General features: G+C 35.2%; 2 protein-coding genes across 14 annotated transcripts in view; one reads left to right on the top strand and one right to left on the bottom strand.

Moving 5' to 3' along the window:
- Nucleotides 1–8404, top strand: part of LOC145256527 (uncharacterized) — a 17362-nt gene extending 8958 nt beyond the window's left edge. The window contains exons 3-5 of one of the 2 annotated variants that reach the window (XM_080115552.1): nucleotides 4468–4564; nucleotides 5474–5592; nucleotides 7894–8404. In XM_080115552.1, coding sequence (XP_079971678.1) covers nucleotides 4468–4564; nucleotides 5474–5592; nucleotides 7894–8031 — 354 coding nt within the window. In that variant the 3' untranslated portion in view covers nucleotides 8032–8404. The remainder of the gene's footprint in view (nucleotides 1–4467; nucleotides 4565–5473; nucleotides 5593–7893) is intronic. The other variant, XM_080115553.1, reaches the window with a different exon arrangement.
- Nucleotides 1–25603, bottom strand: part of LOC145256522 (uncharacterized) — a 104461-nt gene extending 78858 nt beyond the window's left edge. For 4 of the 12 annotated variants that reach the window (XM_080115539.1, XM_080115542.1, XM_080115541.1 and 1 more), the window contains exons 1-2: nucleotides 20147–20387; nucleotides 19443–19516 (exon numbers count right to left, since the gene is read on the bottom strand). Coding sequence is in view for 3 of the 12 variants with exons in the window: in XM_080115518.1 (XP_079971644.1) it covers nucleotides 19443–19516; nucleotides 25563–25588 (100 nt within the window). In the remaining 9 variants the exon portion in view is untranslated. Of the gene's footprint in view, nucleotides 1–16770; nucleotides 16836–19442; nucleotides 19517–20146; nucleotides 20396–22859; nucleotides 22985–25562 lie in introns of those variants that run through there. The other 8 variants (XM_080115518.1, XM_080115530.1, XM_080115517.1 and 5 more) reach the window with 4 other exon arrangements.
- Between the last annotated feature and the right edge of the window lie 1726 nt (nucleotides 25604–27329).

Genomic DNA, 27329 nt, shown 5'->3' with positions numbered 1-27329 from the left:
ATATCGGCACGTGCCGTTTTCCATGTATTAAACAAAACGGGGTTAATTTTATAGATGTTGGTGTTATATACATATATATATATATATCTTGCTTGTCCGTCGAAGTCGACGATGACCAAGTTATCAATCAGTTTGGGGTCGGGGGTTGGTGGGTGCTGAGATGGCTGATGAGGCAAATCCGTGCTCAGCAGACTCTTCCACACTCTGGATACGTGAAAGCGGTATCGGCAGGCTGTGAACCTGCCGCTCTCACCTTCCTCCTCTTGCGCTTCTGCTGGTCGTGTGTCATGCGATGATCCTCTGCCCTGTCGGCTCCTAGGCTGATGGCGCAACGCCAGGCAGAACGTTCCGCAGCGCGAGTCTCCCAAGACTGGGGGCTGATGTCATAGTCTTTGAGGGAGGTTATCAGGCAGTCTTTATATCGTTTCTTTTGGCCTCCTGCAGTCCGCTTTCCCTGGCTGAGTTCCCCATAGAAAAGTTGTTTGGGGATTCGGCTGTCATGCATGCGATAGACATGGCCTGCCCACCGGAGCTGGGTTTTGCAGATTATCGTGGTGATGGTATGGAGCCCCGCGCGCTTCAAGACTTCTGTTTCAGGAATTCTGTCTTGCTAGCGGATGTTGAGAAGATTACGGAGGCATCTGAGGTGGAAGCCATTCAGCTGTTTTTCATGTCTTTTATATGGCGTCCAAGTTTAACAGGCGAAGGGTAGGTTGTCAGGATGACTGCTCGGTATACTTTCAATTTGGTTGCGACTCTAATGGCTCTCCTCTTCCACACATTGTCTCTAAGTCTTCCAAATGCACTGCTCGCTGTGAAGGTCCTATGGTTAACTTCGATGTCAATATTGGCGGTGCGGGAGAGGGTGCTACCAAGGTAGGTGAATTGCTCTACAGAATGGATCTTCTGCCCTTTGACAGTGATGCCGGGCTCATGGTATGCATCTCCTGGGGCGGGTTGGTACATAACTTCTGTCTTCTTTGTACTGATGGTGAGACGAAAGTTGTCACAACTGGTGGAGAATCCGTCCATTTGACGTTGCATCTCTATCTCATTTGGGGAATTAAGAGCTCAGTCATCGGAAAAGAGAAGGTCTCTGATGATGGTTTCCCTCACTCTCGTGACTGCCTGCATTCGCCTGATGTTAAACAATTTCCCGTCACATCTGTACTTGATGTCAATGCCAGAGTGACTGTCTTTGAAAGCGTCCTGGAGCATGGCAGAGAAAACCATGCTGAAGAGCGTCGGGGTTAAGACACATCCCTGCTTTACTCCTTTGGTCACAGGGAAGGGCTCTGAGGGGTCGCTGTCATCCAGGACACAAGCGGACGTGCACTCGTGGAACTGCCTGACGATGGCGATGAACCTGTCTAAACAACCAAATTTTTCCATGATCCGCCAGAGGCCATTTCGGCAAACAGTGTACAAGACCTTGGTCAGGTCGACGAACGTGGTGTAGAGGCCCCGGTGCTGCTGGATACACTTCTCCTGCAGTTGGCGTGCAGTAAAGATTATATCAGTCGTTCCGCGGCCCGCTCGAAAGCCACACTGACTCTCGGCAAGACGACCATCTTCAAGGTGCACCAGCAGGCGGTTGAGAAGGACGCGGGCCAGGATTTTCCCCGCGATGTACAGAAGGGATATCCCGCGGTGGTTGTCACATGACTGACGATTTCCCTTGCGTTTGTAAATGTGAACAATAGTAGCATCACGAAAATCTTGGGGTAGTTCTTCACTCCCACATGGATTGGAAGAGTTCTGTCAGTCTTACAAGCAGTGTAGATTTGTATACTTCTGCTGGAATTGAGTCGGGTCCAGGGGCCTTCCCAGAGGAAAATTGCTTGATGGCTTTGCTTACTTCCTCTGACGAGTGCGGGATGTCGAGCTCCTTGTTGATAGGCTCCTGGCGTAGTCGGTCGATGGCTTCATCGTTGATGGAAAATGGCCGGTTTAGGGGACCGTAGACAGCCCTCAGCGCATCGTAAAACTTCCTCATATCATGGCTATCGGCATGCTTCTGGATCTCATCTGCTTTGGCGCTGAGCCAGGCATCCTGCATGGAGCGGAGTCTGACCTGCACCTTGCTGTGGATGTTGATGAAGGCAGCTATCTTTGCGAAGCACTTGGGGTCACTCTGATGTGCACAGAGAAGTTGGCGTTTCTCCTCCAGGAGGGGTTGAATCTCAGAGTCATTTTCATATAACCAGTCCTGGTGCTTCTTTTTCTTGGGTCCAATGATTTCGAGAGCGATGGAGTAGGTGGAGTCTCTGAAGTGTGCCATTGATCTTCAATAGTGTCCGAGATGGTAAGGGGGACATATAGCTTGTCGTTGATTGCTTACTGTAGCTCATGGATGACATCTGGACTTTTCAGTTTCTCCACGTCAAGGCGCTTTGTGATTTTCTGGCCCTGAGGCCGACTCTTGGGTTGGATGTAGAGGCACATTTTGGATATGATCAGGCGGTGGTCTGTCCAACAGTCGGCACCACACACAACCTGAGTCAACCTTACATCTCTCCTGTCCCTTGCCCTGATGATGACGTAGGCGATCAGATGCCAGTGGTGGAGGCGTGGGTGCATTCACGATGTCTTGCTACGGGTGGGTAGGCGGAACATGGTGTTGGTGATGGAAAGGTCGTGTGCAGCGCAGAGGCTGAGCAGCCGTAGCCCGTTGCTATTGCACTTGCCCACTCCATGGTGGCCAAGGACCCGGTCCCAAGTGGAATGGTTCGTGCCAACGCGGGCATTGAAGTCGCCGAGGACGATGAGCTTCTCTCTCTGCGGAGCAGCGGAGATGAGGCTTTCCAGATCTTCATAGAACTGGTCCTTGGTATCTTTGGGGTTAGTCATGGTTGGTCCGTAGGCGCTGATCAGTGTGGCGGTTCTTCCCTTGCTGAGCGGGAGTTGCATCTTCATCAGCCGGTCATTGATGCCGCCCGGGATGTTGATCAGCTTCCGCACGTGTTCAGTCTTCAGGGGTGATGGTGAAGCAGCTATTTTTAGGGCTCCTTTTATCACCCCGTCCTCATGTCATAGAGGCGAGGTGAGTGATCCTGAAAAGGACTGCTCGGTCGGTCAGCCAGTTGCATGCACCCCCTCGCTGCTTCGGTCGAGTGGAGTACGACCAGTTTCTGGGCCGCCTGTGTGCAGGTTTGCAGCTACAGCTCCCAGTGATTTCCACACCTGCTGCTTTGCCTCTCGCCCATCGCCACAGGGCTTGGTGTTGACGCAATGTTTGACACCCTGACTTGCGCTGGATTAGGATTATAGTAAGGGGCACTTGCGCTGCATCGGCCTCTCTCTCTCGTCCTGGTCCGCCCAATTCCAACGGCAAGACATAGTCGAGGTGGCTGGGGACGAACAAGGGTGCAGGAGGTAGGCAAGTATGCCGTCCAACCGCCTAAGGTGTTCCACTCCGTCGTTTTTGTCGGGGTTGCTCCCCTAGCCTTATCCATTTCAATAGCTTTCAAAAGGCAGTGAAGCCATTTGACCCATGGCTCGGATAGGGATTGGTAATGTGTCAGGGCATGTCCACGTCGGTGGGCCGTAGCACAGTCCCTCTGAGACTCCCTACTGTTCCGAGATCCCCTACTGATTCAGCCTGGAGTCGCATGACAACAAGTTACCGTGTGTGACCACGAGGAGGCAGAGCAGAGGTCTGTGTACTGGCAGGAGAAGACTTACGCACTAGGCTTCTCGTTTCGCGCAAGGCCACCCAGTGGTTGTTGCTGAGAGCGAGATGGTGAGTAAGCCAAGACGCTACATTATAGCTAACACACTTGCGCGTCACATCATCCTGTGTGCATTGCATACACACACATACACACACACACACACATATATATATGTATATATATATATATCTATATATATCTATATATATATATATATATATATATATATCCCTAAAACAGCTGGCCTTATTGGAGAAGAGACTAAAATTGCTGCTATGATTTCAAATAATCCACAATGACAGCAAGTGAGGACTTGATTCCAAATTTTTCTCATGTGTTCCATCTCCCCATTTTTAAATATGGCACGATTATGAATAGCTTCAGTATCAAATAAAGTTTATACACTTTGAAGTTTATTTTATGTATAAAAAATCAAAGAGGGGAGATTAAACATATGAGAAGTATTATGCAAAATTGAAATAAGCAGAACCTTTCTTAACTAGTATCTCATATCTCATATTAATTTGAAAATGATCCTGCTTTTGATCTCTTGATTCCGAATCAGGTTATTTAAATTTGAATAGAACATAGTTCCTTGATTAAATGATATTTCAGGTAAATGGTGTTTTTGATTTGTACTTTAAAATCGGATGATATTCAAGATCATGACATATTTTAGTTTATGTAATTTTAATTTGAACTATATTTTATATGAAGAAACTTTTTTTCGTACTAACAGATTGTGATCATACCGATACATAATTTCGTCTTAAAAGTGTGTTCTTTTTTTCAGGGAACTAAAAAGCCGTTTCTTTCCGCTCAGCGCTTTTTAGTGGTAGGAATGCCTAAGGACCTACGTTTTAAGATTGGAAAGGAATACATTGTTTTTGGTAAATTTCCTCTTACAAAACGCCTTTTCGTTAAAGCCCGGTCGTAAAGTACGGTTCTATAAGATTTTTTTAATTTTTGCAGATTTCGTATATATTATCATAGAGTTCATGTTCTATCGATATTGATATGCTATTAAGTTGCAATTTCAATATATATATATATATATATATATATATATATATATATATATATATATATATATATCCATATGACTTGGGTGCATTAGCTTGAATCGAAACTAAAATAAAAACTTATGAAAAAATGCGTATATATATAACTTAAATAAAAGTATAAAATACAGACGATTACAATGCAATCAGCTATAGTCGAAACCGAAAAAAAAATTTATTAAGAATTCTGGGTAAAATTATGTATAACCAGAAAAAGAACATGACAAGTAAACAACGCGGATGTAAGCGTGACAAAAAAAAGAACACACACGCTATCGTATTAATCTGTAGATGTGATATGGGGGCAGTTTTACGAATGAATGTTATATAGAGCGTGTCTTAATTATATAGGATGAACGGTATATGAGGAGAGGATACGATTTGCTGCAGGATTAAATAAGTTAGGGTTTTACTGGAAAAGGTTATATAGAGAGACAGCAATGTCATGTACGCGATATATTACAGGGGTTACACAATTAAAGTGTAATCATATGTGGGTATTGTGGTATAGAGTTACTGTAGGGTTAGAGTAGCTATTGGAATCAAATAATAGATTGTACAGATCTAGTAAATATATACGGAAGTCAATATGATGTAGGGGAATGTCTACAAGATTGAAATAATACAGAAACATAGCTATTGTATCAAAGCTGAAGTGAGTCTAAAACAAAAATAAACACTCAAATTAATTGTCTAAAGGCATTTTAACCATACTCATATTTTAAAATATGTTTTTAGGACACTATGGAGTGGGACAGCTCTTTACTGATGAATGTACTGGAAATGTACTGTATGCGAATACGACAGAAACCTTTAAAAATCTTATTATATACTATATGGACAATTGTTACTGCATGGTAAGTATTTCTCTATATATTATAAAATTTAATAATTATTATTGCGATGTAACCATTGCATTATCTACATATTGTTAAATTTAATAATTGTTATTGCGAGGTAAGTATTTGATTATATATGATTAAATTTAATAATTGCTATGGCAAGGTAACCATTTAATTATCTATATATCATTAAATTTGATAATTGTTATTGCGAGGTAAGTATTTAATTATATATATACTATTTAATTTAATAGTTGCTACTGCGAAGTAACCATTTAATCATCTTTATATTATTAGATTTAATAATAGGTATTGCAAGGTAAGTATTTATTTATATATATTATTAAATGAAATCATTGTTATAAAGTGGTAACCATTTAAATATCTATATAATATTAGATTTAATAATTGTTATTGCGAGGTAAGTATTTAATTATATATATTATTAAATTTAATAATAATATTGCGTTGTAAACATATAAATATCTATATATTATTAAATTTAATAATTGTTATTACGAGGTAAACATTTAAATATCCATATATTATTAAATTTAATAATTGTTATTACGAGGTAAGTATTTAATTATATATATGCTATTTAATTTAATTATTGGTATTGCGTGGTAGCCATTAAAGTATTTGTATATTATTAATTTAATAATTGTCATTGCGACGTAACCATTTAAATATCTATATATTATTAAATTTGATAATTTTTAGTTCGAGGTAAGTATTTAAATATATATATATTATTAAATGTATTAATTGGTATTGCGCGGTAACCATTTAAATATCTTTCTATTATAAAATTTATTAATTGTTATTGCGAAGTAAACATTTAAATGTCTATATATTATAAAATTTGATAATTTTTATTGCGATGTAAATATTTAATTATATATATTATTAAATCTAATAATACTTATTGCGTGGTAAATATTTAAATATCTATATATTATTAAATTTAATAATTGTTATTGCGAGGTAAGCTTTTAAATATCTATATACTATTAAATTTTATAATTTTTATCGCGAGGTAAGTATTTAATTATATATATATTATTAAATTTAATCATTGGTTTTTCAAGGAAAGTATTTAATTACATTTATTATTAAATTAACATTTAAATATCTATATATTATTACATAAGCAATGTAACATGCCCCAGAGGTTATATGAGGTACGATATAAGAATCGGACTCGGCATTTTGCGAGTGCATGTATTCATATAAATGCATTGTTTCATGCATATTTCATTGTACCAGGCTGTCTTGGGTCATTCAACATTTTTGTTTATTCTGAACTCAAGAACGCTTTTATGGCTTCCATACATAAAAAAAAATTCACAGTGTATATGGCTGTTTATACCCGATATATTTATAATTTTACTCTATTATCAAAATATGGGAGATATAACATATGAGAAATATATGGAATCAAGTCTCTCCTTACTGTACTTGCAGACCATTGAAAACCATAGCAAAGTTTTAGTTTCACCTCTAAAAGGTATGACGATTTTGTATATATATATATATATATATATATATATATATATATATATATATATATATATATATATATTATATATATATAATTTAACTAAATTTCTTGGATTCTGCATCTTTCGATTTTACCGTCATTGGATATTTTACCCTTCGGCAGACTGTCCATTCACGTTAAATCACCTTTTTATTCTCTCCATTATCTCTGCTTCACTTTTTGTTACCAAGGAAAATCTATGACTTACTTGTAGTTTCATTTAATACTTTTGCAAGCAAACTCCGATCCCGCATTTGGCTAAATCTAAACCTCTGATGAGAAAAAAGTATTTCTTCGAAACTTCGCAGATTAAGAACTATCCACGTATTTAGCATTCCCTTTTTAAAATGAAATAGGTTTTTAACACGTTTTCAAAGTGTTTCTAACATGTTTTATTTACTACTCGTTCTTATATATATATATATATATATATATATATATATATATATATATATGTATGTATGTATGTATGTATGTATGGATATCGTATAAAATTCGTACTTATTTCAAATTAGTAAAATTTTAAGTATAACTTGAAAAACGAAATTATAAGATAAAGCACACATATCTGTGCGTTGTATATATACGTGGTACGTGCATATGTTACATACAAAGTGTACATCGCATGCTATACATCATTAAGTAGATAGTTGCCGTATACAGATAAGATTATTCCGAACAGTTAGCCAACATATTGTTTTTTGTATACATTTTTACAAGATTCGTAAATATTTTATAAGTACTTAAATAATGCATGAAATCTTGTTTTACAGTGGAAAATTAGAAAGTTTTCACCGGAGAAGACTTGCTATTGGAAATATAGTTTCATGCTGAATGACGTTGACATCGGTATGTGTCACTGGTACAAAAGCAGGGAATTCAAAAAATGTGAAAGAGACAGAATCCACTGATGTATTTTCATCCGGACCAATGCTTACAACCGAAACACGGATATGTTTACTACCGAATCATGGTCCTGGATATGACCTTAAACTATATCCGATGGTGAGGCCCAAGCTTGCGGGCTTTGGGGAGTGTGGAGCCACCCTTTAATTGCCATTGCTCCCAGGTCCACTCTGACCAAAAAAATTCTTAGAAATCACCGGATTTGGCATTGAATAACATGGAAAGCGTTGATATGCCGTAAAACAAAAACAACAAACCAACTACCGAATCATAATCTATTTGTTACTGTTAATAATTTTGCTCTTTTTTTTTCTCTTTTTTTTCTAGCGCAGAAATTGGAAATATTGAATACTTATTAAATTAGATCAGATTCCCAAACACACGTTCTTCTCTTTATCTTTCATTTTGCATATTCTTATGTTTTCAACCAGGTTATTTTAGATTATACGTTTATATAATTTTGATAATATGATCAATGACTTTGATTGCAAACTGGAAAAAGGTATCTCTGTAACCGTGATTTATATAAACATTTAATCTGGTCCATTCATGGTGTAATTATTGTATCACCTTGCTGATTAAGAAGCATTCTATGGTTAATACAAACCTTATAGTTGTGTTTAGACTTATCTGCAGCCTTTTTTAGATGCACGTAACGTATGTAAAGCAAATTCATCTTTAGCAACAGCAAAATAATTATCGCACCTCGTAGTTTGCTGCTTATATCAACAACTTTAAAATAAATATTACAATTAATAAAAAAAACTGGTTTTTTTCTGTACATTTTTGTCACTTCAAATATTTTTTTATATAAATAAATATGCTTTTCTTTATAAATGTATGAATTCATATATCCATCAGACATGCGAATATGTATGGAGTATCGTTGCCATATCTGGGTTTGAGAATTTCTGTTACATATGAGGATGATTTCAAACTTTATATATAGAGTAGTTTTAATGCGTTTAATTTTGTTTTTAGCTTATAAAAATGCTAAATAATCAAATCTAGGCACCGCCAAAAATGGCCGAAAAATCAAGTTGTTGTTGTTTTTTAAAACGATATTACATTTATTAAAATCCATTATTTCTGAGTAACTTTTTTTCCAGAAAGATAAATCTCTGAATTTTATCATATAGTAAACAGAATGATATAAAACTTTTTCTACTATTTTTAATTAAATTTTAAATGTTAAATTTTCCCAAAAAGTTAACAATTGACATTTTTTGTCTTTCACAAAAAAACGTACATAAATGTTTTAAAAAAAAAGGTTTCTGAAATAATTAATTTATTTATTTGTTGTCTAACTAAGATTTAGGATGATTTTCTATGAGAATATGCAAAAATATTATAATATAAGTACCTGGATTTCAAATAATTCCACTTATTCATATAGACAACCGGTTACTTCGCGTCGATCTAGAGTCTAGATCGACAATGTTTACGTTTGTAGTTGATAAACAGCAAACTATGAAAGACCAAACAGGCCAAAAAAACTTATTTTTCAGTGACGAAAATTTCAATGTATTATTAACGCTGAGGCTCACCAGTACCAGATGGGTGACCATTTTTATGAGTTTGGTTTTTAATGTGTATGTGTGTGGGGGCCAGGCTCCCCAAAATGGTGGGGGGCAATTTAAAACAGAATAAAAAAAATTATTTCAGCGCGTTTGGTCCACCGTAGTCGAAAGGCGGCAAACGTTTTAAAACGGGATCGAAAAAAAAATGATGCTATTTTTAACACAAAGGGCACAATATTTATCGAATTTTCTTTTTTTTTTGTATCGATTCTTCAAAGGATGCCCTGTTTAATAATGGCCATACATTATTCGGCTCGCTAAAAAGAAATTGTTAATTAATTTATCAAAGATTTTTTTCGTATAAATATTAATTTTTTTTTTTTTTTGCTAAACTTAAATTAATTATTTTACTTAACATATTCACTGAATTCCACACTTCAAAACTCAAAAGCGGGATAATTAAACACAATCGAAGTTCTGATATTCAGACGTCAAAATAAGGTATTCAAACAATTTTTTATCTATAATTCTGTCCCTTACAACAAATGTTGTGTTCGGTTTCAGATGATTATTTTAAGCATATTTGTACCCCCTCAAAACAAGGGGGGGTTGTAAGAAAATATATATAATATCGTTTATGAAAAATAAGTACACTGTTAGAAAGTTCATTCTTCTCTTAATAATCGCTGAAAATTTCGTATTGATCGGATAATAATATGATTTTTGGTAGATTTTTAAAAAGACGGTCCGTCAAAAAGTACTTACCTGCCCCCCCCCCCAGTTTGGCGGTGCCTAGTCAAATCTGAAAACATAGTAGACATTGGCTGAAATAAAGCGTAATAAATAATTGTTACTTATTCTGTTACGTAAAATATTCATAGTTTAAAACGCGTAATTTTTCAGCTTTCGTATCCAACTTTCGGTAGCTTAAACGACTAAGGCTGAAACGATAAAATCTTTTGGTTCAATTTAATTTAAAATTGTTTATTATATATTAATTAAGTTTTCAAACCAAAAAGTTCAGTAGACCTCAGAAAAATGCATATTAATATTAACTAGCCGGACCTGTGGAAATTCCACAGCAGCATTTTTCCTATGTAATACATTGTTGCTGCGCATGCTGTGAGCGTTCTGTTCAGCATGAATGAAGGCACAATCATATTATTCTAGTTTTTCATTAAAACTGTACTCCGCCCTTACTAAAATAATAACTTTGATATATTTCCTGGGCTGATTATTTCATTACAAACACATATATCAATTAACTCACATTTTATAATTTCTCATAATTATTGAATAATTTACTATGTTCGACAATAATTTTTCATAATTTCAACCCACATTATCGCCCCTCCCTTTACAAAAATAATAAATTGGATATATTGTATTGGCTGATTATTTTATAAAAAAAAAACACAACTATCAATTAACTCACATTTCATAATTTTTAATAATTCTTGGATATGGTACTAATTTTGACAATAATTTTTAATCATTTAAACTCACCATATCGCATACCTTACTAAAATAATAACTTTTATATATTGTCTAGGCTGATTATTTCATTCCAAATTTCGACAATACTTTTTTATAATTAAAAAAAACGTTGTCGTCCAACTTACTAAAACAATAAATTTGATACATTTTCTGGGCTGATTATTTTGTTACAAACACACTAATACAATTAACCTCCATTTCATCATTTTTTCATAATTCTTGGGTATGTTACTAATTTCGACAATCATTTTTCATAATTTATACCCACATTATAACCCTCTCTTAATAAAATAATAACTTCGAAATATTGTCTGGGATTATTATTTTATTACAAACACACTAATGCATGAAATCACATTTAATCATTTTTCATAATTCTTGGATATGTTAATTATTTCGACAATCATTTTTCATAATTTAAACCCACACTTTCGCCCTTGCCTCTTTACTAAATAATAAATTTGATATATTGTCTAGGCTGATTATTTCCTTACAAACACACCAATCAATTAACTAATATTTATTCATTTTTTCGTAATTCTTGGATATGTTATTAATTTCGACAATATTTTTTCATAATTTAAGCTCTCCTTATCTCCTTCCCCTTTTTTTATATAATAACTTTGATATATTGTCTAAGCTGATTATTAAATTATAAACACACCACTCAATTAAATCACATTTCGCCATTTTTCATAATTATTTAATATATTACTAATTTCGACAATATTTTTTATAATTTAAACCATCCTCGTCACCTTCTCTTACTAAAAAATTGCTTTGATATATATTTTCTGAGCTGATTATTTCATAAAAAAACACAATTATCAATTAACTCACACTTCATCATTTTTCTAAATTCTTGGATATGTTACTCATTTCGACACTTATTTTTGATATTTTTAACCCACATTATACAACCCTTCACTCTAACATAATAACTTTGATATATTATCTGGGATGAGTATTTCATTTCAAATACACCAATCAATTAACTGGATATGTTACTAATGTCGACGATCATTTTTCATCGTTTTAACCCACATCATCGCCCCACTCACTAAAATAATAACTTTGATATATTGCCTGGTCTGATTATTTCATTGCAAACACACTAATGCATTAAATAATATATTATTATTTTTCATAATTCTTGGATATGTTACTAATCTCGACAATTATATTTCATAATTTAAACCATTCTTATCGCCGTCTCTTACTAATATAATTACTTTGATATATGTCATGGGCTGATTATTTTATTATAAACACACAATCGATTAACTCACATTTAATCTGTGTTCATAATCCTGGATATGTTACTAATTTCGACAATAATTTTTATAATTAAAACCCCACATTATGCCTCCCTCTCCTACCTATATAATATATTTGATATATTGTCTGGGCTTATTATATCATTACAAACACACCAATCAAGTAACACACATTTTATCATTTTTCATATTTCTTGGATATGTTACTAATTTCGACAATAATTTTCAGAACTTTAACTCACTATGTCACCCCCCCCTTACTGAAATAATAACTTTGATATATTGCCTGGGCTGATTATTTCATTACAAACAAATCAATCAATTCTGGGTATTCTCATAGTATATATGTTTCACCTATCTTATCCAATCCCGGGTGACACCGCATATGCTGCTAATATATATCGTTCACCTATCTCATTCGATCCCGGGAGACGCTGGGTATTTTGCTACTATATGTTTTCCATCTATCTCATTCAATACTGGGCGACGCTTTCTGATAGTATATATTTGCACATCTCATTCATTCCCGAGACAGAGTTCATGTCCGCCACCCCACTGTTGAAAATATACATTAAATAATGTAATGTTTTAATCGTAAACTGTTTGAGCCATTTCCGGGACTGACTTTATATCCCCAACCCACTGCTAAAAACAAATATGAAATAATGTAATGTCTAAATATTAAACTGTTTCAGCCATTTCCGGGACCGACTTTATATCCCAAACCCACTGGTAAAAATATACATGAAATAATGTAATGTCTATATAGTTAACTGTTTAAGCCATTTCTGGAACTGACTTATAATCCCTACTCCACTGTTGAAATATACATGAAATAAAGTAATCTATGAATCGTAAAGATTTTCAGCCATTTCCGGCACCGACTTCTTATCTCCCATACTACTGTTAAAAATATACATTAAATAAAGTAATGTGTAACGCGTAAATGGTTTAACCCAGTTCCGGGACTGATTTAATATCCCCAACACACTGTTAAAAATATACATGAAATAAAGTAATGTTTAAATCGTAAACGGTTTGAGTAATTTCCGGGACTGACTTCATATCCCGTGACCCACTGCTTAAAATATACTTGAAATAAAGTAATGTTTACATCATAAACTGTTTCAGCAGCTTATCGAAAGTAATACATAAAAACATTAACATGGTTAGAGATTAGGCAACCATTGCTTCAACATGAATTTCTGAGTGTAGTATCAGTTTCAGCATTCCAGTGACTTAAATCCCCCCTTTTTTGGTCTTGGTTAATGGAGAAGAAATCTTTCATTACTGATATAATGTATATTTTTGTTATTGACTAGAGTGCACCTTTTGAGGCGCTAGTTTCCCCCTAAATTTTTAACCGACATCATGTCCAATTCCACCCTTGTTGGGAGGCAAGTACAAAAAAAAAAAAGAATCAGAACAGACATTTTCCATGGTATTTTATAATTAAATCAGAAATAACTTTTTCTTGTTACTGTTTTAATATTAAAACTTAGTTTCATTAAACAGGGCGCCTATTCACAATGCCTCCACACGAGACAGATTTAGACACCAGAGTCGTTTTTTAACGTGGAGAAAAAAACTGTCTTAGTCTTAAAGGCTTTCTCTTCCACTGAGAGAGAAGAAATTGAAATGCAGCACCTCAAGAACAGATACTACACTTTGATCTTAACCAAAGACAAATAAAAAAAATTGTATTAGCTTTGCCTCAACAGCGACAACAATTTTTTTTTCTATTTCAATTTTCCTTTTCAAGGGTTACAAGGTTGATTTGGAATATTCCACTTTCCTTTTTCAGGGATGCACAGTAACGGACAGAGCGTAATAATATAATGATGATTAATATTTATTAATATAATATTTATTAATATTAATATTAAGAAACTGCAACAAAATAAAAAAGTTCAATACAGCCACGATAGGAAATGAAGCTTGTTATAGAAGAATGCAAAAGATATATTGAAATTTCCTTAATCCTTATCATTGTTTAATATCTTGCGTCTGATGAGAGGAACATATTTGTTTGAAACTCCGTGGATTAATGAAATTGCAATGTATGTTATTTGATTATCATGGAGAGCAATATAGCAATGTAAAAGACATACACACGCACACACGCACACACACACATATATATGCGTGTGTAGGTATTTATATGTGTATGAATAGAGGAATATATTCAGCTTACAGAACTACTGTCACTGAACACACTCTGTGTATATTTTACTAGTAGACTGATGTATATCTGTCTACTGATGACTTTAAAAAATATGCGATCACTTGGAAGACTGCAGGGAATAACCAATTAAGCCTGCAATCCATGTATTTAAATTCTTACGCAACAAATAAATCTAAAGCAGAATCACCTCTTGATCAGCAACGGGAATGTACGGTCACAAATGATAAATGTTTTACTCAATATCTTAACATATACGCGAAGGAAAATGCTGTCGAAATACTTTAAAAACTCTGTACTGGCAATTTTAAATTGGAGGAATTTTTATCGTTTCTTCGGAAAACTGCACAAGAACAGGACTATGCTCAGAACAAAATTTATAAATAATGCACACACTCTTCGATAAGTTATTTATTATACAAAGTTTGAACAAAAACGTTATCCGAATTTCGAATTTCACGGTAACAAGTTTTTTCCTTAAGCGTAGCAAGGTGCCCAGATTTTTTTCTGCAAATAGTTATTACTAGAATGACGAGTCAATAATAAACTATGAGTCATTAAGTAATTGATGACTTCCCTATCTGGTATAATGGTTATCCAAACTTGTATATAATTAAAATGTTGTTCCTGGATGTGTACACAGAAATAGATTTATTTTAATAATAAATTTCTATCTTTTTACAGTTTATACTTGTTGCGGATTATTGCTTGTATATATTAATCGATAAAGCCTGGGTATTTGTATTTTTTTAATTTTGTGTTGTGTATATCGAGATAAATATTGAGAAAACATTTTGCAGTCCACTAACATTTTCAATCCAATAGACAACTGCAATCTAACTGGGTTTGAGTCCTTGCTCGAAAAAAAAAAACAATAATATTGTCTTATACTACAACGTTCTGTATGAAATGTATAGAAATGTGTTTTATGTACGTTTATCATCTAGTGGTAATAAACTTACAATAACGGATGAGTTTTAACAACGGACATGCAACAAAAAAGATAAACAAGAGTTTTCTAAGTTGTGACATCAGACCAATCTTATCTTGTTCTATGGATCCTCTGGAAAGCTTCAAAGATAATTCATTTCTAGGAATCAACAAGTTACGGATGGTCTTTTCAGCAACTTTTATTACAAATGTTTCCTATTGGAAAACTGCCGCTGGTCTTTAACTAACGCATTTTGATACCCTCTACATGGCTCCAGCATTGTCTGACTCAATCCGCTATCCTTCTCTCTCTCTCTCTCTCTCTATCTCTCTCTCCCTCTCTAAATTCCGCATCTTAACAAATCAAATCATCGAACGCTTTCCTAAAACTGTACCTAAAGTCGACATCACTTAAAAATGACCTCCACATAAAACTAAATCAAACTCAAATCTATATTTATGTTCCACCTTCTATTAAAGCATCTTAACAAGAATAATTTTCTGCTATGATAACATTTTATTTTGCATGACAACTTTCTATTTTTACAAATATTATAACGATCATAAAATAGTCGACTAGCATATATTTCGCATTGCCCTGCTATATCTAAAAGTTGTATATTATGCTTAACTGCTATATCTAACAGTATTATACACTTGTGTGATTAACTGTAACATAAACACTCAATATTACATGAATTTTTAAATACTATACTGCTATATCCAACAGTATAATACCATTTTATGATTAACTGCTATATCTAACAGTATTATACACTTTTATGATTAATTGGGGCTGTCCAAGATACTGTAAAATGAACACCCAATATCACATGAATTGCAAAATACTATACTGCTATGTATAACAGTATTATACACCTTTATCATTAACTTAAGTTGTACAAGACGGTGTAAAATGAATACTCAATATCACATGAATTATAAAATACTATACTGCTAAATCTAACAGTATTCTACGCTTGTATGTTTAACTGACAACACACTGTAAAATCAATATCACATAAATTATAAATACATTTTAAACTGCATTTGCAATACACGTAGCTGTCATCCAAAAATTACTTGCTCAGTTAATACGGAAAACTTTAAATAGCAAAAACATATTCATGTGATACTAAGTTGTCTATAGCTCGTTAAAAATGCTATTACGGAGACGAAGTATTGTTTGGGTAGAGGTGAAATGGAACTCGCTCTAAAAATACCCTATTTATGGTCCCAAGTGATTTTGGTTTGTCATATAGCGGTTGATGATACTTTTTTATTTGAACATAAGATCTGAGGACAACTTTGTTATAGTCTATAGAGAAATAAACTCACAGTAATGAACTTCACAGATGGGACAGGCTCTCAAAACACCTCATTTCTGGAAATTGAGCTAGACACTGGAATAAAAAAGTATTTTCCATTGTGAACATCTCTGATTATATATATATATATATATATATATATATATATATATATATATATATATATATAACACGGAAATTACATAATTGTCGATGCAATAATTTATTTCAACCTTATGGTATTTTCAAGCATCTAAACTAAACAATTACATTTTTGATACTCAAAAAGTATCAAAAATGTAATTGTCTGATTTAGATGCTTGAAAATACCATAAGGTTGAAATAAATTATTGCATCGACAATTATGTAATTTCCGTGTTATATTTTTATGTTATTGCTCTGTTTACCACATTGAGCTCTCATACCCGGATTTCCTCCAGGAATGATTCCATTATAACACTATATATATATATATATATATATATATATATATATATATATATATATATATATAGTCTGTATGTCGATGACTAAAATATATTTTATAAAGCTCCCCTCTTTGGTAGAGCACTCTCGAAAATTATCTTACTCGCTACTTAATTTAGCTGAAATAATGCGAAGCTCGCGATTTGTTTACAAACAAACGTTTGAGCCCTCTACGAGTAGCGTACCGATGTTTATTTAAATAATCGTTCGGACAGGTTAATTTCGGCCACCGATTCCGTAGTCAAGGGGTAGGACTGCCGACTGTCATCACGACGGTTCTAGGTTCGATCCTCGGCTTGGGAGAGGTGTTAGTCTAGCGGCACTGATGAGTTGTGAAACAACGAAACAGGTCTGTATGTCGATGACTAAAATATATTTTATAAAGCTCCCCTCTTTGGTAGAGCACTCTCGAAAATTATCTTACTCGCTACTTAATTTAGCTGAAATAATGCGAAGCTCGCGATTTGTTTACAAACAAACGTTTGAGCCCTCTACGAGTAGCGTACCGATGTTTATTTAAATAATCGTTCGGACAGGTTAATTTCGGCCACCGATTCCGTAGTCAAGGGGTAGGACTGCCGACTGTCATCACGACGGTTCTAGGTTCGATCCTCGGCTTGGGAGAGGTGTTAGTCTAGCGGCACTGATGAGTTGTGAAACAACGAAACAGGTCTGTATGTCGATGACTAAAATATATTTTATAAAGCTCCCCTCTTTGGTAGAGCACTCTCGAAAATTATCTTACTCGCTACTTAATTTAGCTGAAATAATGCGAAGCTCGCGATTTGTTTACAAACAAACGTTTGAGCCCTCTACGAGTAGCGGACCGATGTTTATTTAAATAATCGTTCGGACAGGTTAATTTCGGCCACCGATTCCGTAGTCAAGGGGTAGGACTGCCGACTGTCATCACGACGGTTCTAGGTTCGATCCTCGGCTTGGGAGAGGTGTTAGTCTAGCGGCACTGATGAGTTGTGAAACAACGAAACAGGTCTGTATGTCGATGACTAAAATATATTTTATAAAGCTCCCCTCTTTGGTAGAGCACTCTCGAAAATTATCTTACTCGCTACTTAATTTAGCTGAAATAATGCGAAGCTCGCGATTTGTTTACAAACAAACGTTTGAGCCCTCTACGAGTAGCGTACCGATGTTTATTTAAATAATCGTTCGGACAGGTTAATTTCGGCCACCGATTCCGTAGTCAAGGGGTAGGACTGCCGACTGTCATCACGACGGTTCTAGGTTCGATCCTCGGCTTGGGAGAGGTGTTAGTCTAGCGGCACTGATGAGTTGTGAAACAACGAAACAGGTCTGTATGTCGATGACTAAAATATATTTTATAAAGCTCCCCTCTTTGGTAGAGCACTCTCGAAAATGATCTTACTCGCTACTTAATTTAGCTGAAATAATGCGAAGCTCGCGATTTGTTTACAAACAAACGTTTGAGCCCTCTACGAGTAGCGTACCGATGTTTATTTAAATAATCGTTCGGACAGGTTAATTTCGGCCACCGATTCCGTAGTCAAGGGGTAGGACTGCCGACTGTCATCACGACGGTTCTAGGTTCGATCCTCGGCTTGGGAGAGGTGTTAGTCTAGCGGCACTGATGAGTTGTGAAACAACGAAACAGGTCTGTATGTCGATGACTAAAATATATTTTATAAAGCTCCCCTCTTTGGTAGAGCACTCTCGAAAATTATCTTACTCGCTACTTAATTTAGCTGAAATAATGCGAAGCTCGCGATTTGTTTACAAACAAACGTTTGAGCCCTCTACGAGTAGCGGACCGATGTTTATTTAAATAATCGTTCGGACAGGTTAATTTCGGCCACCGATTCCGTAGTCAAGGGGTAGGACTGCCGACTGTCATCACGACGGTTCTAGGTTCGATCCTCGGCTTGGGAGAGGTGTTAGTCTAGCGGCACTGATGAGTTGTGAAACAACGAAACATGTCTGTATGTCGATGACTAAAATATATTATATATATATATATATATATATATATATATATATATATAAATGAAACGAGGTAAATTACAAACTTAAAATTAATTTTTTACGTCTGGTATTCCTTCCACAAAGTAAAATCCCATATATTTGCGACTTGTTTGTGATTTGAACGTAAGATAGTTTTTTTCAGGAAAAAAGTAGATTGCACTTGTTAACATAGAAGGTTATATCGGAGTTTGATTATAAAATGTAGCACATACTTACCTTGTATATAGTTCTTAATAACATACGTTGTCGACCTGTTTCTTTTAGTGGCCTCATAATTTCTGCTCTTAATACTGAAAAACAGTAATAGATAAAATGTATTGCATGATATATTAGGATGTAAAAATCGTGTAGCAATTACAGTTGCCGACTGCTATAATTTTCTGCGATTCTCGTCAATTTTGATTCGGAATGTCAAGAACGTATGAACGCTTACTTCTTTTTGAATTGAATAGTGAAACAGACTAGTTTTCTGACTAGAAAAAGACTACGGAATAAAAATAGATTCACTGGTAGCCATATCGGAATTTCCCTTGTTCTAGTTTTCCTGTAGTCCTCATATTCATTTTTACATTACAAAGGTAGAAAAACTTCCATTTTCTGCGTCTAAAATTTTTCGTGATAAAATTATAGGTTGCTATTTTTTTTTACATGGCTGTAGTATTTTGTTGTTAATAATTTGTTCACAGCGACTTTCATGAAATTCGCGTCTAAGTGGTTTTCTCTGTTGCGTAACAAACATTAGATTTGTAGAAATTGATGCTAACATTTAAGAGTTATGGTTGTCTAAAATCTGTACCTCTAATTTATCCATATTTCAATTGAAGCGATACAGTCCCATGAACATACTATTACAAATAAAAGAAAGGCAGACAACAAACGAAGTAAAAAATTTATAGACATAATTAGTTTAGTTTACTTGCCTATGTCGCTCATGCAGTATTATGTCTGCATATGGTTATTTATACATTTTTCATATACTACTTTTATTAATAATAACTCAAGCATTAACAACCTTCAAGCCACTTTAATAAACATTGAGTCGACAAAATATACGCAATGTTTAATAAAACTGGTTATTATTCTGAAAATATATATTTTCTCAATAAGGCAACACGAAACAAGGCGACATCTGTCCTGTTTTATTTTTCTGGATGTGTTTAGCTCATAAACTCGATGTGTATATAATATATGCAAGAAAGGTCGAAATAAATCAATTTAAACTATATATTATTCATAAGACGGGGGGGAATTGCTGATTTGTAAATTAATATAAATATGAATGGGACGTGCGTAAATTTTTTAAATACGTCAAGTGATTAACATTTATGTTTGTCTCAACTTTTATTGATCGTTAATGTAAAAATTATGATTAATTCATGTAAGTGTCAAGATTTGAAGACACTTCTTAGATGTGAACCATATTACAGTATGAGTTTCTATTCCATTTATTACTCTTTTTCATTTTCTTTTTCTCTAATTCTCTAAAATAGTCTCCCTCTCTGTCTCTCTCTCTGTCTCTCTCTCTCTCTCTCTCTATATATATATATATATATATATATATATATATATATATATATATATATATATATATATATATATATATATATATATATATACTAGCCCTGGTTTTTGGAGGAGTGTGTGGAAAAAAAAAGTTAGTAGGCTCCAACCTGTACCCCGACCGAGGAAAATACGTTAAAAAAAACGTGACATATTTGCTGTAGCATCAATATCCAACAAACCTGAACTGATGTAGGTTTAAATTAAGTCCAGTCAATCGAAATGAGCAGGGACTTTCGAAAATATCGGCGAAAAAAGCGACCCGTCCCTGTAAAAAGGTGCCTGATTGAGGGTGAAGAAATTAATGTTTTTAGCCAATTTTTTTATACTAGGCGTTTGAAAAAATATTCTTCTTAATTATACCGATCGCGTGAAAATACGTCGCCTCTGCCGAAAGTTATAGGCAGACATACATACAAACATACATTAAAACAGATAGATGAGATTTATATTATACTAGCCTGGATACCTTGCGGTGCCTGGGTGTTAGGAGGTGTGTGCTGAGCAAAAAATAAAGTGGTAATAGGCAGGCAGGCAGGGACGAACCAGTACGGTGAAGGAGAAAAAGAACGGAAATAAAAAAAACATGACGTTTTTGCTGTTGATATTATAATAATTACGATAATTATTTTGTTATTGCTATTGTTATTGGATATATTAATGTTTTGTGTCTGTTGTCTTGCAAATGGTAAGCTTGTTTCCGATTTCATTCTTGTTTTAATAAATTTTCGTTGCTTTAAAGTTTCAGAATGCTAATTGCTCATTCAACATTTCCTCTCTTAATGTTAGCGATCGTCTACTTTTTCTTTATTTCTTGGTTCGCAAATATTGTTCAGTGTTTGTACTTATTTTTACGAGCACTTCTGTTGTCGAAAACCTGATCATTTTAAAAACATTATTTTGGTATTTTTTCTTTTTATTGTTTTCATTATTTAATATTTCATTATTATGTGTTTTAATTATCATCTCTCAATTGTCACAGCAGCAATATAGCAATTTTGGGGTGTTTTTATTTCGGATCTCTGTAATGAGCATTATTCAGAAAAATATACTCATACAGAATTATTCTATTAGATTTCAGATTTTTTTTTGCAGCGCGTGTTTTTACCATTATGTTATTGGGCAGCGTATTTCAAATTGTATTTAAATTTCACCAGTGTTTACTATTTTTGTATATATCAGCATATTGTATGTATTTTAATGGAACTCGCTTAGGATCCGGCATGGAACCACTTGCTGTTAGGAGATAGGAAGAACGGAAATTGCTCATCTCAATACACGCAGAGGCATATTGACGTTAGTCTTGAAAAAGGTTGTAGGTAAACTCCGGCAGTACTTGCAAAAAAAGAATAGAGAGCTGCATTACAACGAAGTATTAAAACATACTCGATTCAAAAAGCTAGAACAAAGAAAGAGAAGAATACATTAGATAAATAAATAGTATTGACAGAAAATATTGACACTAGAAACATCATGTTTGTTAAAGAAAGGTTCCGGTAAATGAGAAAGTGGCAATCAAATTACAAATAAGTTTCTGCAATTTATTATGAATATTCACGAGCCCAAATGTGAAAACACTATTCCATGCATGTTCTTATAGTAAATTTGCAGAGATTAATGTTATTTATATATATATATATATATATATATATATATATATATATATATATATATATATATATATATATATATATATACTAATAGGACCGTTAACTCTCCCTTTACTCGCCAAAAAGTAAACTACAGTTGTAGATAACCTGCAGTTACCGTTTGAATCTGAAAAAAAAAAAACAAATAAGGGAATGCGTAAATCCGTACGAAATAATAAAATTAGGAATATTTGTCCATGAGAATAAGAATAGAAAGTATATATCGATTTTTTTAGAATGTATGAATTTTCCCTGTATATCGGCAACTATTATGTAAGATTGGCTTTCAGCATAGACACACCCAGAATAGACGTCCCCGACACTCCCATGTAAAGAACGTAGAAGAGCACTCCCCTTTTAGTTCGCAGTGGTAGATAAAAAAAATCCCCCAGATGTAACTGAAAATCGTAGGCAGCATACAAACCGCAAATAATATGGTTGGTAACATGTCGATATGAGAGAAGTGGATGTATGTATCGCTCGCGAGTACACATCAGGTAGGCTTTGAATTACAGTGCAGAATGAATAGATCTATATCCGAAGAAGCACTTGTCGAATGATATTTTCGTAATCAGGATAGAGGAAAACCTGAAAATATGGCTATTGTAATGCAAAATGTGGAGGTGGATGTAAAATAAAAATTTACCAAGCCACCTCCTCCAAAATTAAAACGTGTGCGCGTGTAAAGAAACAAAAATAAGCAAAAGTGAACATGTTTTGGTGATTGTGCAGTTTTGCTACCTCGCCCTTTTTAAATAGTTTAATCAGGTTAAATGTAAGCCTCACTATCTATTTTTTTCATTAAATTGTTAGGTGGAAGGGCGCTGTTTTACAATTGGCCATTATTCTTAGGGTAACAACTCTTTTTTACAAAGTGATCCTTTCATATTTTCATCTCATAATTTAGGACGCTAATACGCTGTCAGTAAGTTTGGTACTTGTGCACTTTTGCCACCGTGTTGAAATAACATTATTATTTGGAAGGCCATTTTTAAAATGCAGGGTGTTATTTTAAATAATCCGTGCTTCCACTTAATAATTTAATAAGAAAAGATGTCGTGAAGCTTGAATTTAACCTGTAAACTAATTTGAAATAACGCGGTGGTAAAAGTGTTCAAACACCGAAAGTTTTTACAACGGGATTACAAAAAACATACTTTTGTTTATCGTTTTTGTTTTTGTTTTTATGGTGGGAGGGTAATCAATTATAGTACTTCTATAGTTTATAACAGGTGCTTATGAAATATAATTAACCGTTTTTACGTAAGTAACACGCCGTCATTTAGCTAGCAGAATGATCGTTTCATATTTGCCAAAAATTCTTTTTACATTGGGGTGGCAACACAACACCCTTCCCTTCTGAGAGAGTGTTTTGTAACTATTATTTTGAAGGCCATTTGTAACATGGGAACTGGAGGGTATTTTGTTATGATTCTGTGCTTTCACCTAACAATTTCATAAAAATGGTAATTCGTGACTCATTTGCCTCCCAATTTTTCATCTGCTAAAATTAAATCACGTGATTACTGTGTAGCATCAATAAAATAAACCCTTCATTCAAGTGATGCTCGTTATGGACTTAGCTGAATACGATATTAAAAAACATTTTCTTGGTACTTATGCACCTATGTTACTAAGCCGGCGGATATTTTCTAACTATTTTGTACTTTTACGTAATAAATTATTAAACAAAAAAGATATCGCAAAACTTGAAGTTTATATATATATATATATATATATATATATATATATATATATATATATATATATATATATATATATATATATAAATGTAACTATTGGTTCGTTCGCAATTAATAGTCTAAATAACCACTGGACGGATGGCTTCCCTGTTTTGGTATAATATATTTACTATACCCATGTGTGTTTTGATATATTTCTTTTTAATTATTACATTATACTTAATTTTTCTTTAATAAATAGGTTGTTTTCTGTGTACCGATAGGCCATTTTTTATTTAGGGACACTTATTTATTACCGCTTCCCGTCACGTGACCAGTGTCTCCAATTTAGCGGTTTTCTTGCTAGATCTGAAGATTTCGTTTGCAATCTCGCGGGAATTCTAGAAAATCTGGAGATATTTGGCACCCACACACCCGCAATTTTAGATTAAAAATAAATGAAAAGCGCTTGAAAAAACTTTAAAACATAAAATAAACTCATTCATATAAGTATAAAAACTAGCATTTATTGCCTTTGGTAACAATTATTTATTGATTATTTTTTTTGTTTTTCACCTTTTATTTTGCTAACCATTCTTAAATCTCGCTATAAAATCGATTTTTCCAAGTACATATTAGGTGGGGGGCATCACAACCTCCAAAGTTTAGTTTAAAATACGGCCTAAGCAACCCCGCTTAATTTAAAAGTATTTAGTCGAAAATTGTATAAAGCAAGAAACAACAGCAAAAAATAAACTTATACCAATACAGTAGAATTTGATTATCTACCAATCTAAATACTTTTAACATGCTAAAACAAAGTTTTTCTGTTTGTTTATTTTTTAATTTCCAAATATGTTGCACCATTATTGTGATCTTTAATTGGAAGTTTATTCTAATTTAACTTTTATTATAAAAAGTTTGAGTTTATGATTTGTTTCTTGCAAAAAAACACCCTCTCTTAAAAAAAAAACAGGAAAAAAATAGCTGATCAAATATGTAAGTCTTCTGGGGAGCTAACCGCTTCAATATAATTCCAGAAACATATAGTGAGAAAACACGGAACATTTTATATATTGAATATACTATATTTATAATATTTTTATGGTAGGAAGTTAAAATATGGAGTTTGGGGGTGGGCGAATTAGCGATTTTTTAAAAATTACAGCCGATAAAAGTTAAAAATCTAGCGATTTTCTGGAGATGTCTTCCTCCTGATCTCGGGGGGTCTTAAATCTCAGTTGTCAACACTGCATGTGATATCACTAAAAGGATATTTTGGTTTCACAGGCTTAATGTAAACAGAATGTGTTTACAATATCTCTAGAAGTGTAAGCCATTTTGAGTTTCAGAACAGTTTCAGATGGTTCGCTGTTACACACAAGTCCTGAGAGGTGACTTGTTTTATTTGTAGCAGACAGTTCCACAGAACAAAATATTCTTACCGTGTCGAAACCCGGGAAAAGAACATGTGAAATTGCTCCAGAAAAGGTTTAATATTTATGAAGCAATTCTGGTTTCTGATTGGGTGGTAGCAGAACGTGAATTAATTTGATTCGTCAGTTCTTAGCAGCATCGTTTATAAATAGAATCGTCCGACTGTGTGGGATCATACCCCATTAAAACACTCTTTTGATGGGATGTGTCTCCTAGCGGCTTCGGCTGCAGGGAGACAGGGTAGTACACGTCAAGGATTCGTCACTTGACACTCAGCCCAACAGGTGAGGGGCCGGGAACCGGCCCAGCACCTGTTGGACTGAGGTACACCGCCTGGGTAATACCTAGGAGGTCGAACCTTCCAGGCCTTGCAACCGGGCTTTCCGGTGGGGCAAGTTTATTGCTGAGGCGCCCCGACCGGGGAATGCCGACGGGGTTACTCAGGCAATTTTTAAAATTGCAGGAGTGCCCCTTCTTTAGGGGAGCCTGCGGGGTCCCCACTTTCCGGCCTTGTGCCACATTTTGCTGATGTGGGCAGCAAATAAATATCTACCCCATTATAAATCTTTTATGATGGGATGTCTCCTAGCGGCTTCGGCTGCATGGAGACAGGGTAGTATATGTCAAGGATTCGTCACTTGACACTCAGCCCAACAGGTGAGGGGCCGGGAACCGGCCCAGCACCTGTTGGGTTGAGGTACACCGCCTGGGTAATACCTAGGAGGTCCACCCTCCCAGGCCATGCCACCGGGCTTTCCGGTGGGGCAAGTTTATTGCTTGCTGCCTGAGGCGCCCCGACCGGGGAATGCCGACGGGGTTACTCAGGCAATTTTTAAAATTGCAGGAGTGCCCCTCCTTTAGGGGAGCCTGCGGGGTTCCCACTTTACAGGCCTTGTGCCAAATATTGCCGATGTGGGCGGCAATATAATATACACCCCATTATAAGCCTCTTATGATGGGATGTGTCTCCTAGCGGCCTTGGCTGCAGAGAGACAGGGTGGTACCAGTCAAGGATTCGTCACTTGACACTCAGCCCAACAGGTGAGGGGCCAGGAACCGGTCCAGCACCTGTTGGACTGAGGTACACCGCCTGGGTAATACCTAGGAGGTCCACCCTCCCAGGCCTTGCCACCGGGCTTTCCGGTGGGGCAAGTTTATTGCTTGCTGCCTGAGGCGCCCCGACCGCGGAATGCCTACGGGGTTACTCAGGCAATTTTTAAAATTGCTGGAGTGCCCCTTCTTTAGGGGAGCCTGCAGGGTTCCCACTTTCAGGCCTTGTGCCACATTTTGCTGAGGTGGGCAGTAAATAAATATCTACCCCATTATAAGCCTCTTATGATGGGATGTGTCTCCTAGCGGCTTCGGCTGCAGAGAGACAGGGTAGTATATGTCAAGGATTCGTCACTTGACACTCAGCCCAATAGGTGAGAGGCCGGGAACCGGCCCAGCACCTGTTGGACTGAGGTACACCGCCTGGGTAATACCTAGAAGGTCCACCCTCCCAGGCCATGCCACCGGGCTTTCTGGTGGGGCAAGTTTATTGCTTGCTGCCTGAGGCGCCCCGACCGGGGAATGCCGACGGGGTTACTCAGGCAATTTTTAAAATTGCAGGAGTGCCCCTCCTTTAAGGGAGCCTGCGCGTATCCCACTTTCAAGGCCTTGTGCCAAATATTGCCGATGTGGGCGGCAATATAATATATACCCCATTATAAGCCTCTTATGATGGGATGTGTCTTCTAGCGGCTTCGTCTGCAGAGAGACAGGGTAGTATATGT

This window comes from Euprymna scolopes, chromosome 32 (genome assembly GCF_053919585.1).
Source record: "Euprymna scolopes isolate OS-2025 chromosome 32, ASM5391958v1, whole genome shotgun sequence".
Lineage (NCBI taxonomy): Eukaryota > Metazoa > Mollusca > Cephalopoda > Sepiida > Sepiolidae > Euprymna > Euprymna scolopes.
This window is presented reverse-complemented; position numbering and strand designations above follow the sequence as displayed.